This window comes from Lottia gigantea, assembly GCF_000327385.1.
Source record: "Lottia gigantea unplaced genomic scaffold LOTGIsca_104, whole genome shotgun sequence".
NCBI classification, from domain to species: domain Eukaryota; kingdom Metazoa; phylum Mollusca; class Gastropoda; family Lottiidae; genus Lottia; species Lottia gigantea.
Genome location: NW_008706849.1, coordinates 135,921 through 150,017, shown reverse-complemented (window position 1 = coordinate 150,017; position 14,097 = coordinate 135,921). Strand labels below are relative to the sequence as shown.

General features: G+C 32.5%; 1 protein-coding gene across 1 annotated transcript; it reads left to right on the top strand.

Moving 5' to 3' along the window:
- Positions 1-76: 76 nt before the first annotated feature.
- Positions 77-12,463, top strand: LOTGIDRAFT_237364 (hypothetical protein; the record flags this gene model as incomplete). Its single annotated transcript, XM_009046632.1, has 18 exons — positions 77-263; positions 1,807-1,907; positions 2,292-2,361; positions 3,484-3,614; positions 4,131-4,219; positions 5,022-5,121; positions 5,411-5,454; positions 6,150-6,227; positions 6,531-6,783; positions 7,032-7,138; positions 7,323-7,428; positions 7,878-7,977; positions 8,398-8,437; positions 8,741-8,792; positions 9,723-9,927; positions 10,522-10,645; positions 11,492-11,582; positions 12,383-12,463. 18 exons carry the CDS (start codon positions 77-79, stop codon positions 12,461-12,463), a joined length of 1,959 nt encoding a protein of 652 aa, XP_009044880.1.
- Positions 12,464-14,097: the final 1,634 nt, after the last annotated feature.

Here is a 14,097-nt window from a genome sequence, read left to right as displayed (position 1 = left end):
GTCGTCCATATTGCAAAAGTAATCATAGTCTGTCATGTGATCACGCATGCGCATACAGAATTAGAGCAAATTCAACATGGCTGCCCTCAGTAGCTGCAAGAGGATTACCACATTGAATAACTTTAATAAGTTGCTTTTAATACGTAACTCGGTTAATTACCCTGACAGATTAAACAAAAGAAGATGCTACTCTCAGCTGATTCGAGGGAAGACAGTGAAAATCGGTTGTGCGTGTGGTTTCTGGGGAGATACAGCAGTCGCCGGTGTGTGTTTTGTTCTTTGTCGATTAAAAATTGTAAACAAAGTGACAAGGTCAAAGTTCAAACTATTTATCACTCAAAGTATTTTTGTAGATCTACACAAAACATTTTTTTAACTGAAACAAAGTGAAGAATATAACATTTCACAACATGCACTGAGAATTTCAAATTAACGTTGCATTGAAAATTTCTTTGTGGTTCTGTTACTTTTTTGGCGTACCGCTGACAACTTTCAATAAAGAACTTAAGGAAGCCCATATTGTTTTATAGTAAAAAGTTGCTTAAAAATAAAAATAAAATTATCATGTTGAAATTTCACATTAGCTTAATCATTAATTTTCTTATATCTTACTGGCAAAGTTTTTTTCAATGGCATTTAGCAATTGTGAGTACTTTAACCAGTGATTGTTGTTCCATAAAGCTGTGTCTATATAATATACTATGGACACATTGTTACTATTTTCTCTCTAAAACTTACCTTGAGTTGACTTCACCTAAATTGAGACAGGAGCTGATTCTAACTGACAGAAAAGAAGTCATGAAAAATACAAACTGTCATAAACGGATTGTTATGTTTAGATAACTAGACAATCACAACATATGTCTTAATTAATCCCATTGAGATCAAGTTTCTTGTACCTGCACTTCAGGAAGCCATTTGCTTCATTGTTATACCTCATTAACTTTTTAGCTTCTGAATAAAACCCAGTTAACACGGTGTTAACTTGTGATGAGGAATGAGGTCACCAAGAAAGCACTGGCCTGGGTGTGAAGTCATTGAAATAGGTCTTTGAAGTGTTTTACTCTAGGCATTGGTGACAGTGATCCCAGTCTGGGTCTGATTAGGCTACTCTATCCTTATAGCTAAAGTTGTAAACAGGTGGGAAATCAGCCTGTTTAACACCTTCATGATTTGATAATGATTGACTTATTACCTCATTATTATGAGACAGATTGTCTCAAGTATCCCAGGACAAGTTTTAACTGTACAAGTCCCTTTGTAGTTTTATGATAGAAGTGTGCCAGTTGTTAGGAGCCTGAAGTGTGGCCATTATGTTTAGAGTCTAAAGTATTTTTTGATACCACTGAAAATCTTGTTTTGAATAATGTTTCCATTGTCTATATCACAACTGTTACATAGGTTGTTAAATATAGAGATTGTAAAGAGGTTTTCTAAACTTTTTATGTGTACCAGGGACACTGATAGCATCAATTTGTACAATGCCAATTTTCATTACGAAAATCTAGGGGCTTGTTCCTGGGTAGGAGCAAGACTCTCCCCTGTCATACAGTTGTTATAGATGAAACAATAGTGCTACAGATTTTGCACATTTAAGATTCTTTTACAGATGTAAATAGACAATGGTCAATACAATTGTCGAGGCAAATATCCATCATTGCACACTGCATGACATTGCCCATTCAGGAGCAACACTTCATTTCTCTCTATTTTAAAAAAAATATCCACATCTCATTTCATATTAGGTCACACAAAGTTATTTCTAAAAAATTATTTTTCACACTAAATTGATTTTGTATTTTTCAGCTCCTCAACTAATCTATGGTTCTAATGTAGATTATATAATGTTTGATTATTTATCAGAAATTACCATGTCACTTCTAACTGCAGCTAAACATAAAAACCCTGTAAGTTATAGCCTACAAATTGATTTTATTTTATTAAATATACATTCAATGGGTGATGAAATATGGGGGTGATGATTTTCAAAAGCAGAAAATATTAAGAATTCACATAATCAATTGATAAAATGGTAAATCATGAATTTCAATGATTCTTAAAGGGACAGGTAGGCCATTTTTTTAACCAATCATATTTTAGTCTAAGAAACTGGAATTTTATTACTGAGATAATCAGTAATAGTGTTCACAGCTCATCGTCGAAATTTGCGCCTTCAAATCAATGGGTGTCCAGAATTATCCAAGTCTCGTCAATTTAAGATACTCTGTTATAAATAGATAAGATCTTCGAGAAAAGCCTGTGACTTTATCTCCTTCAAAATATATTTTCAGGCATTGGGCTATGCTCCTGATTTTGTACAGATTTGTATGGCACCATTTATAAAAGATATTAAAAAGAAAGGTAGAATTGTTTAATCATCTGATGAATAAGTCTTAAAGTGATACTACGTCTTAGAATGAACATAAAATATGGTCAATAAGAGTATATATTCATCAGTGAACTTACCTGGTGTCATAAAGTTACAATGGAATCCCTGTAAAATCTGGAAAATTGGAAAAGTCATAAAACTAAGTAATCATTGAAAAAAGCTTAATCTTAATATTAAGCGTTTTTCAATAGTTAATTGTATATTTATGGATAATTACTAATTTTTGTGGATTTATTGGATTATATAAGGATCCTGTTATGTTATTTATGACACCAGGTATATTGACTGGCTCTTATTTGCCAAGTTTAAAATTCTTAAATTTTTTGCTAATTCTAAGACATAATATCACTTTAAAATTCTCAATTCTATAGATATATGAAATTAGTGGAATTTCACATAAAATGATTTCTATGTATATTGAAGTGTTGATTTCAATGCCGTCTAAAAACAGTAATGGATAATGTGCATGTTGAATTATCGATAGAGTAGAAAATAGCTTAAGGGAACACATAATGGATCAGGTCACAACAGGATTTGCATCCGTTTTCTACTGCATGGACACAGCACCAGAAATGTCCATTTATATTTTAAAGGGGCATTCTGCTTTTTTTGTAAAATATTTTCATTATCAAAAACATTGTAAATTATATCTGAAAATATTTCTAAAGTATGCTATTTATATCTATGTATCTACTTCTAAAAACTGAATTTTTTAATTAAAAACGAAAGGTAATAAAGCAGTTTGATCTCGTTTTGGTGTTTGGCTTAATAATGGCTTGATATTATTAGTTGAACCCTCACAATATCTAGTTTACTTAGATCTGTGAAGTAGTTTGTGTAACATTTTTCCAAAAGCATAACAAAGTTACTTAAACTTTTAAAATATTTTTGGTGTTAAAAAATCAACAATTGGATTTTTTTTAGTTAAGAGACACATTTCTATAGATTTTCGTTTATAGTTTTTCACAAATTTGAGTAAAAAAAATTTTCAACCTGCAAAAATAAGCTGAATGTCCCTTTAAGAATGCCATAACACTTCAAATTCATGAATTAGCTGAAATCATTAAACTTGGTTTTGGTATTGATTTATTCAGGTATTAAGATTATCAGTAATGCAGGAGGTGTTAATCCTATGGGCTGTGGTCAAGCTCTACAAGATGTCTGTGACAGATCTGGTGTAGATTTAAATATTGCTGTTATACAGGGAGATGATCTCATGCCAAAGGTTAGATCTGTTTAGGGTTTCTCTTTTTTGGAGTTTGGGAATGAGGAGGGAATGTAGATGACAAGACTTTCATGAGGTTGTTCTCTGACTGTAGTTTAGTTGGTTATAAACATCACTTGCTTGATTTAATGACGATCGGCAGTTCTAATCTGGGTTGGTGGGTGACAAACACCCATTTGGATCAACTAAAGTGGAGCTGTAAAAAACTTTGTGTAATGGTTCGTTTTCTTCTAATTTAATGAACATTTGTCTAAACTTTTGGACTACTGCTTCATCATTGATCATCATTTTATGAAGCCATATTGGATTCCTACTACATGAGATGTAGCAACTACCAAGGAAAGTGACTTCAACTGACATTTCATGTGTGTCTTTGCCTGAAGAGGGGGCCTTTGTGGTCTTGAAACATGTTGGACTTTTCTAAAACAGATTAAATTTTATGAATGAAAGCCCAAAACAAGACGCAGTCATTGAAAGAAATACAGACCTAATTGTCTTTTAATCATTATTTTTTAGTTGGGTGAGTTAGAAAAATTAGGAATAACAGATATGCACACAGGGAAGCAATTGCCTTCTAGTATACATAGTATGAATGCATATTTTGGGTAAGTAAATATACAGTCATGTTACTCTTTTATTGATTTTTTTTTTTAATTTTTCTTTTTTTGTTGTACATTTGACAGTATGTTCTAAATTTCAAATCCTTTCAAGTTTATGAAAACAAGTTCATTAAATATTATATCATAGAATAGATGAATATATTTTCAAATGGAGAGCATCACTACAAGACCATTCTTCTTTCCACTCTCTAGTCCTCTCGAACGGATGTACAAGAAGTAGATACAAAGCGGTGGCCTTTGTGGATACAAAATAATGGCCTTTGTGGATACAAAATAATGGCTTTTGTTGATACAAACTGATGACTTTTGTTGATACAAACTGATAGAATACAAACTGATGGCTTTTGTTGATGCAAACTGATGGCTTTTGTTGATGCAAACTGATGGCTTTTGTTGATGCAAACTGATGGCTTTTGTTGATGCAAACTGATGGCTTATGTTGATGCAAACTGATGGCTTATGTTGATACAAACTGATGGCTTTTGTTGATACAAATTGATGGCTTTTGTTGATGCAAACTGATGACTTTTGTTGCTGCAAACTGATGGCTTTTGTTGATACAAACTGATGGCTCTTGTTGCTGCAAACTGATGATTTTTATAAATGAATATTCAGATTGTGGTGTTGTGTAAGAATCTTGGATTTATACATTACATGTTTCAAAGCCATCAAGAATTACTTTCGAATGTCCATAATGTTAGCAAACATACTTCTATGTCAGCCTCAAGCCCCTGGTCCCCCTGTAAAAACGCCACTGAACACAGGCTGTCATCATTTTTATTTTCAGTGCTGGTCCAATAGCTCGTGCCTTAGATTTAGGAGCTGATGTTGTTATAACAGGAAGATGTGCTGATAGTGCCTTAGCATTAGCTCCCCTTATTCATAATGTAAGTACAGTTCTTTGAGAAACGGGTCAGATTCACAAATTGTTTTGAGAGATATCCCATATATATGAAAAGAGAGTTGTGTTATTTATTAGATATCTAGATTGATGGATCTGAGCAGCAGCCATGATTTATTAATCTGGTTTTCAGCTGTCAGTAATGCAGGTTAAAAAGGCTGGCTAGAAAACTTAAGCCAGTTAAAGGCTGCATGGTCAATATCCTGGCATAGTTGAGAAAGAGTAGACTCATGTTGCTTTTCTGACAAAAGTTCCCTCATTGTTTTGTATTGTAGTTTCAATGGACTATGGATCAGTTTGATTTATTAGCAGCAGGCAGGTGATTATTATTTTTCATATCCATTTTGATAATGTCCTTTTGGTCACTAGAGGTAATGATTTTGATCCTATCATAGGTCATGGTTTTTTTTTAATCCTTTGAGAGCAGAGTTCAATTTAGATAAAAAATTTGATTAGCAACTTGTTGTGCCAGATTTCAGTTTTGAATAATTAAGTTTGGCAAATCAATCAAACCTAATCAACTTTGATTGACATATATCATAAAAATTGGGTAGCAATTCTAAATGTTCCAGGTGAAGACTTTAGATTGATCTTGCTAATGATGTTTGTTTATAGAGACTGCTGTGTTTTGCAGTGTATTTTTAGTTTTGGCAGAAATTTTTACGAATATGATTTGATGATAAATTTTAATTTTGGCTAATTATTGGAAATATTGGATCGCAAAAGAGGTCATTTTGACTCACAAACTGTGATGCGATACTGTTAAAATTGAACCCTGGTGGAAAGGGCATGAAAAGCAACCAGGCCACATATTCTCGAAACGATCTTAGCGCTAGGATGTCCTAGGTTCTTATTTTCTAACATTGATTCTAGGACATCCTAGCGCTGAGATCGTTTCGAGTTATAGATTAGATAGGTCAAAAGTGCTACAGACTGTGGTGCAGCTTGCCTGTGCTTGATACCTTATTATATAACTTCATTTTCTTAGCCTGATTGTTGTTAATTCTTTTGTAGTTTGGCTGGTCATTTAATAGAATGTGGTCCACAAGTAACTGGAGGAATATTTACAGATTGGCATAAAGTTACACATTGGTAAGGTAAAGACATCTCGCTCTTTTCATTTTCCATTTTCATTTTACCTGAAATGGGCAGCTACAAAGCTATGAATATAGTCATCTTCATATTTGCTTTACAAGCTGCATTAGATCTGGTTCCACTTCAATTTTACAAAAGTAGATTTGACTTATTTAGTTAAGGTTTTCAAAATGGCTGTAAACTACTTTTGTGTGTGTTATTTCCATGTAAGAACCATATATAGTTTCGTATGCAGTCTTATGGTCTGGTAATAAAAAGGTTAATTTAGGGCAGCCATTTATCGAAGTTTTTACATTTCAGGGATAATATTGGATTTCCCATAGCAGAAGTAGGAAGTGACGGCCATTGTATTATAACTAAACCTCATGGAACAGGTGGTTTGGTCTCCCTAGCAACCGTAGCTGAACAGTTATTATATGAAGTTGGTGATCCTAGTCATTATTTCTTACCAGATGTAGTCTGCGATTTCACAGACGTCAGATTAGAACAAGTAGCAGAAGACAGAGTTATTGTTCTTGGGGCGCGAGGGAAGCCACCTTCTGGGGAGCTAAAGGTATGTTGTTTCTAAACAATTCTTTTAATCAATAAAAAAAAAACGTAAGAAACAAACAAGGATAACCACTTAGGTTCATGAGGATCCTTTCTATCAGCTGGTCCTTGGCAAAACCTCTTGGCATTGATCTTAATTTGATAATATACTATGAAGTAGAGATAATGAATACAGTATACAGTATAATTTACCAAAAGCAATTACTTTTCTTGACATATTTATTTTGTTTTCAATATTTTTGTATGGTTTAGGTTAGTGCAACATATGCTGATGGTTTTAGATCAACAGCTGTGGTCTGTGTTGGTGGACCTCATTCCAAATTAAAAGTAGAAAAAACTGCTCATGCTATTATTAAAAGGTTTGTACCCTTTAGAAATGATCGTTAGGGGGGGCTGCCATCCAAACCTTGAAAACCAAAATTCCCCTTATTGCACACTTCTTTGTGTCTTTTTTGTCTTGGCCTTTCTTATTGCAATCAGGTACAGTAATAAGACTTGCTTTCATTTGGTTTTGATAACTATATATCTGTTGTTTGATTGTAGATGCCAAAGAATATTCCAACAGTTGAGTTTACCTGATTTTAAAGATATCAATATAGAGATATTAGGTACAGAACATATGTATGGTCCTAACTCATTAGTTCCTAAGGTATGATTGTTCATTATCAACCCAATATGTGTGTTATGTGTCAAAACTAAGCGTAATATTTTCCATCCGTTACAGAATTATGACGTCCACCCGTTTGTATTGGTTTTTATCTGTCGCTCAGATTGATCAAGAGATCAAGGTCCCGCGTTTTACAGGTTGTAAATGATTGACCAGTCGAATGAAAGGAGGATTAGCTTCTTTTAATTTTGTCTATGGATAATTTGTGGTCTTACACTAGTAGATTAACAGAAAGAAAATGAAATGAAATGAATGGAGTTTTACGTCCTACTCTTCTGAACCATGTGATTAACAGAAGGAACCATAACAACTGAAAGAATTTGACTTGACGCTTCTTAGCTTAACTGATGGTCAGCAGTTTTGATAAAATTTTCGATGTTGGACATTTAAGATATATTGTAGTTAATAATTTTATCATGAATATTAATTAGGGAACAAGAGAAGCAGTATTATGGTTGGCTGTACAACATGATGAAAAGAAAGCTTTGGAATTCTTTTCCAGAGAAGTGGCTCCTGCTGGTACTGGAATGGGTAAGAGAACCACTTTAACCTTAATATGACCTCATTGAATTTAAATATCATTTGACTTAAACTGTAGTTGCCATGTTGATGCCATAAACTAGTCCTGTTTTCTCAAATTACAGGAATCAAACTATAGACTGGAAAAAGGGATGGTACAAAAAGACGTGTTTCCAATACACTCACTAAGGCATTGAATTACCAATTTGCACTCTTTCTAGCCGGTACTCTTGAATAATAGATATAGTACCAAATATTGTGGTAGCTTATGAATATGCTCTAACAAATTTGCCTTAAAGTTTGCCATAGGTGTTACAAGATGATTTTTTAAAGAGAATATTAGTGTGCCGATATGATGGTTATTTGTAATGATATTTTATATTCAAGATGATAGATATTCATATAAATGTCCATTGAAATTTATTTTTGCAGCACCTGGTTTATGCAATATTGTTGGTGGTCGACCGAAAATGTAAGTAGTTTTTTGTTATCCAAGAGACAGCTGACAAGTGACAGATTGACAAACACAGTCGTAGTGTGGCTTCAGGTGTTCTAAAAGGGTGAACATGCCCCACCTCATAAGCAAACCTGCTACAAACTTATTCGAGTAGAGCTGAAATTATACGACAATTTTACGTAAAATTTGGACTTGAAATCAACCAAGTAATTTAATCTCATGCTCATACAATTTTTAAATCTAGAATTAACTTTTTTTTCTTTTGGTGCTTTCCTTTATAAAATGTGTTTATTTGCTTCTTATCATTCTACATTCCAGATCAGCTATTCTCAAGTTATTTTCATTTTTGTACCCAAGAGATAGTTTTAAAGTAAGTTTAAATCTATGTCTCAATTGTTTAAATTCAATGGACTTTCTATTTGGTTGTTATTGATTACTGGGTTGTATTCTTGAATCAACTGATTACTGAGTAGTATTATTTATTCAACAGATTACTGAGTAGTATTCATTCATCAACAGATTACTGAGTAGTTTTCAATACAACTCACTATCAATTTTATTATCATCTAATAGATTTAGATTACTGAGTAGTATTCTTTAATCAACAGATTACTGAGTAGGTTTCAATACAACTCACTATCAATTTTATTATAGATCATAAGTAGATTTAGATTACTGAGTACAATTTTAATCAACTGATTACTGAGTAGGTTTCAATACAACTCACTATCAATTTTATTATCATCTAATAGATTTAGATTACTGATTTGTATTGTTTAATCAACGGATTACTGAGTAGTTTTCAATACAACTCACTATCAATTTAATTGTCATTGGTAGATTTAGATTACTGAGTTGTATTGTTTAATTAACAGATTACTGAGTAGTTTTCAATACAACTCACTATACATTTTATTGTCATTGGTAGATTGAGATTACTGAGTTGTATTGTTTAATTAACAGATTACTGAGTAGTTTTCAATACAACTCACTATCGATTTTATTGTCATTGGTAGATTTAGATTACTGAGTTGTATTGATTAATCAACAGATTACTGAGTAGGTTTCAATACAACTCACTATCAATTTTATTGTCATCTGATAGATTTAGATTACTGAGTTGTATTGATTAATCAACGGATTACTGAGTAGGTTTCAATACAACTCACTATAAATTTTATTATCATCTAATAGATTTAGATTACTGAGTTGTATATTTTGATTAACTGAGTAATTTTCACATCCGCATCCAAAATTTTTTAAGTATTTGTAAATTATACATGTTTTTTTTACTTTTCAGACAACAATCCATATGAATGGAGAGTTGAAAGAAGAGTATAAATGTCCATCAATACCTACTGTAGAGTATACACAAGAATCTTATAAAGGGAGAGAATATGAAGAAGATACAAACCAGACAACATTAACAACCGGTGATAAAACCTATAAACTTGTAGATCTGGCCTATACCAGAAGTGGAGATAAGGGCAATGATGCCAATATTGGTAAGGACTTCAAAGCAAGTGTTGTGTAATACATCAGTTTATGTAATAGAACTGGCTATACAAGCAGAAATATAAGATACAATCCAAAGTTGAAAATTTGAAACACCAAGACATTGCATGATAATATTAAGAAAAAATCTATTTGTGAGCATGTTTCACATATGAATTGTTAATATTTAGTTTGTATAAAAACACATGGAAATTTAAACTTGTGACTACAAATGAGACTGGATGTTTGTATTAAATTCCATAACCTATTTTGCTACATGTTTGCAATATGTCAGTAATTATTTGTGTAGACATCTTAACACACTCCTATCTATGTATGTTTACAGAGAAGATGGTGCTATAATCATGGTTTAAACCTAGATATAGTACAGCTAGACTCCTCCCACTCTTTTATACAATGAAAAGATCAAAGCACAATCTCAATTTCAACTATTGTAACATTTGCATGTAGTTGTGTACAACATCTGAAGTGAGACATAACATTTGTAAAGTGATATACCAATTTTATGAGAATTTTGCAATCTTTATTTATGTACAATGATTGGTTACAATTTGACATTTAAGAAATATTGTTGATTATTTCAGCTGTAATTGCCAGAGATCCAGCATTCCTTCCATATATCACAGAAACATTAACGTCACAAGCTGTTCGAGATTATTTTAAACATGTCTTCCCTTCAGTAGGTTTAACTCAATCACAAGTTAAGAGGTATGGTTTTGCTTTAAACATTTTATGAATTGACCTTTAAAAAATATTGTGACACTGATAAAGTGAAATCTTCTGAAGCACTTAATTTTGGACACTGACATCTTCTTATCCAAATTGCAATGCATAGTCGCATAGTCAAAAGCCAAGAAAACACAAGCATTTGAAATAATATACTTGCATTTGTGAATCAGTGGAAAAAGACATTGTAGTAAACTGCACTTACCAAGATAGCATAATGATATGAATTTCATGTATTGGACAAACTGGTTTCATTCAACATGAAGGTTTCAAAATGAGCATTGAGATGCATAGGCAAAGGCAGAGATTACATGGGAATAAACTTTTAACTCTTCCTATTTTAACTGTTCATGTGTCATGATTCACTCATCATTTTTCCTGAAGGGTTACCTAGGGTTCACGCTGAACTCGTTCATTTGTCACTTGGACTCATCCCGCCCAGTTCACTTCATGAATAATGAACATGTCCATTCCTCAAATCACCTATGTCATTCGTAAGCTCACTCAAGAAATGAAGTAAACCGATTGAAATTATCAAATGAACGCCTATATAAGCAATCCTTTGAAAACACATTGTTAATTCCGTGGGTAACGAATGATCTGTGAAACGTGACACATGAAAGGTGAATCGTTCATTCCTATGTAACGTCTGCCAAAATGACAACTTTGGGTGTAAACAGCCAATTCGTGTTGATAAATTTTTTGAAGCTTGGCAATTTACAGTGAAATACATAAACAGATTAATCATGGGTCTTTAGAGCCAGGGTCTGGTCATAGTACTTCCAATTTATTGGTAATATATATATATCAATGTATAATTATTTATAGGTATTCAGTACCAGGTATATCTGGTTATAATTATGTATTACATAAATCATTAGGAGGTGGTGGTATAGCTTCATTACGCAGTGATGCTCAGGTACTGTATCAGTTCATCTTTAGGGTGAGGTCTGTGGGGGCTGGGCCTCAGCAAGTGAGAATTAAGTCCCAGCAAAACCTTTTTCAGTTCAGCAGGGATTGATTCATTTACAGTGTCTTTGTACAAAATCAAAAAGATATGAATTATGATATGATTTTGGCACCTCAAAATTGTCAGAAATGAGTTCCCTGGGCCTTTGATTCTTCAAATTTTCTGAGTGCAAAATCTGAGCCCCAGCAAAGTGATAATCTTGGAAACACTGTCACATGTGAGATTTAACGCAAGATTCAAGTCTGCGACAAAAATGGCGGACCAAACTGGTTGTGTGTGGAAGAGCTCAATTTTAGCCTCCCAAAGAATTTATGAGAAAATTATCTGATACAGTTTGTTTGCAATTAAAATAAGAGTTTCCGATAGTTTTCATTATATTGCACATCTACCAAATGAATCAAAGTTTCATATTTTGACTTATAAATATAAAGTATTGTCTCAAAAACAACATCTTGTAACTTTTGGTCAAACTATCTTCCTGATATTTTAAAGATTCCAAACAATATCAACTTCCTCACTAAAAACAATGTGCCATTCATGAGATGTAGTTCCTGTTATTCTGAAAAAAGTGACTTTAGATTTTATAGTGTTATATGAATACCACATTATGTCAAAGGGGAAATTTGTGCAGTACATATAGAAGCTAGTGAAAGTGTCACTTTGTCACAAACATGGATGAACAACCTTTCTTGAACTTGGAACTGAATATTACACTTCTTTTGAAGATCACCTATATTTTATATTTTCAGGGAAAAGCTTATGGTCAGATGTTATTAGATTTTGAAATACACAATATGCCTGTTTTAGACAGTATTAAATCACAACATTGATCCTAGTTTAAACTTAAGCAACTCTTGTGATATTTTTTGAAATTTGTGCTCATTGTTTGATTTATATGAAGTTTGTTTTGAATGCCTTTTCCAGGTTGCTGTTTTGAAAATATTTGCCCATGTTCTTGATTTTTAGAGGTTATAAAGTATATTTTCTTTACAAAATTTGACAAAATTGTCTTTATTCGTAATAGAATTCCCCTTCATTTTGATAAAATATTCCAGGTTTTTAATCCAAATATTCCAAATATTAAACAGAGAAAGGGATTCTCTTGCATTGAATTTAGAGTTAGTTTTTAAAGATGTTTTGTCTCAAAATAAAAAGATATCTTGCAAATTTAGCAATGATCACACATATTCTCAAATTTATGTCTCCTTAGGGTATCTTTTATGTTTACTATTTGATGATGCAGGCACGCAAACAGTCTTGGTTGGTGAATAATGAGTTTTCAGCGACTGGCCACAAAAAAATCTCCTGTCAGTCATTGTCGATAATCACGTGCAAATCATGCAATTGAAAAAAAAATGAATCTGATTAGATGATGAACCCGTCTTACAGATGATGAAACAAATCGCGAAAAATTTGTCAAACTTGATTGATATTATAAGTCCTATCAGCAAAGTCATAATCTTGTCGTGGAAGCGTTTGCACATGTGAGATTTAACTCAAGATTTAAGTCTGTGACAAAAATGGCCGCCCAAACTGGTTGTGTGCCCGCACTCTAAAAGTAGTAATTTGTTTCTGAAATATGTTTTGTGCCATACAGCAAATAGGTGCTTTTTCACATAGTATTTATGTAATCCTTACAAAAGACAGAAAGTTGGTGCTTGTATCTTTGTTTATAAATAATTAAAAAGATATTTATATGTACATAAAAAAGTGCCAAATTGTGCCATTCATTGCACGTTTAAAAGATTTAAAAATTGCTAGAGCTCATAATAGCACTTATAAGAAATAAAATCGTATGTCTTATTCATCTGCATACAGTGTAGTAACTTGGAAAAGAAAACTTAAAGAGATTGTAAGGAGGTTTTCTAAATTTTTTATGTGTATTGAGGACACTGATAGCATGAATTTGTGCCATTCCAATTTTCAATAAGACGTCTGTGGTTCCTGCAATGACATCACTTATCGCACAGAGCCTTATGTGATACAAGAATATTTCGGCATTAGTGATGTCATCATTTTTGTGGAATGGCAGGAACCACATGTGGAATGATACAAATTGATACTATCAGTGCCTCAGATACACATAAAAATTTAGAAAACCTCTTTACAATCACTTTAAACATGTATTTTATTTATATTAATGCTGCTTATAAAATTGTTCATGTTTCATTCAGTATTGACTTTAATTTAAATTTTTTTAGTTTATCTAATCAGTTACCAGTTAGTTCTATTTTATTATTGCTGTTTTTGTTTATTCAGTATGGATTTCATATTTTCGTGAGAAAAAAATTGGATGGAAATATCTCAACGTGAGAAATACTATTGATTATAACCAATTGTAGATTGAATCATCATTTTGTTGGGATGTTTCTAGCAATAAGTCAACAATATGCCAGAATGTGTTTAATTTTCATGAGTCAGATGTATTTTAATCTCATGACCTAGCCAGATGTATTTCAATGTC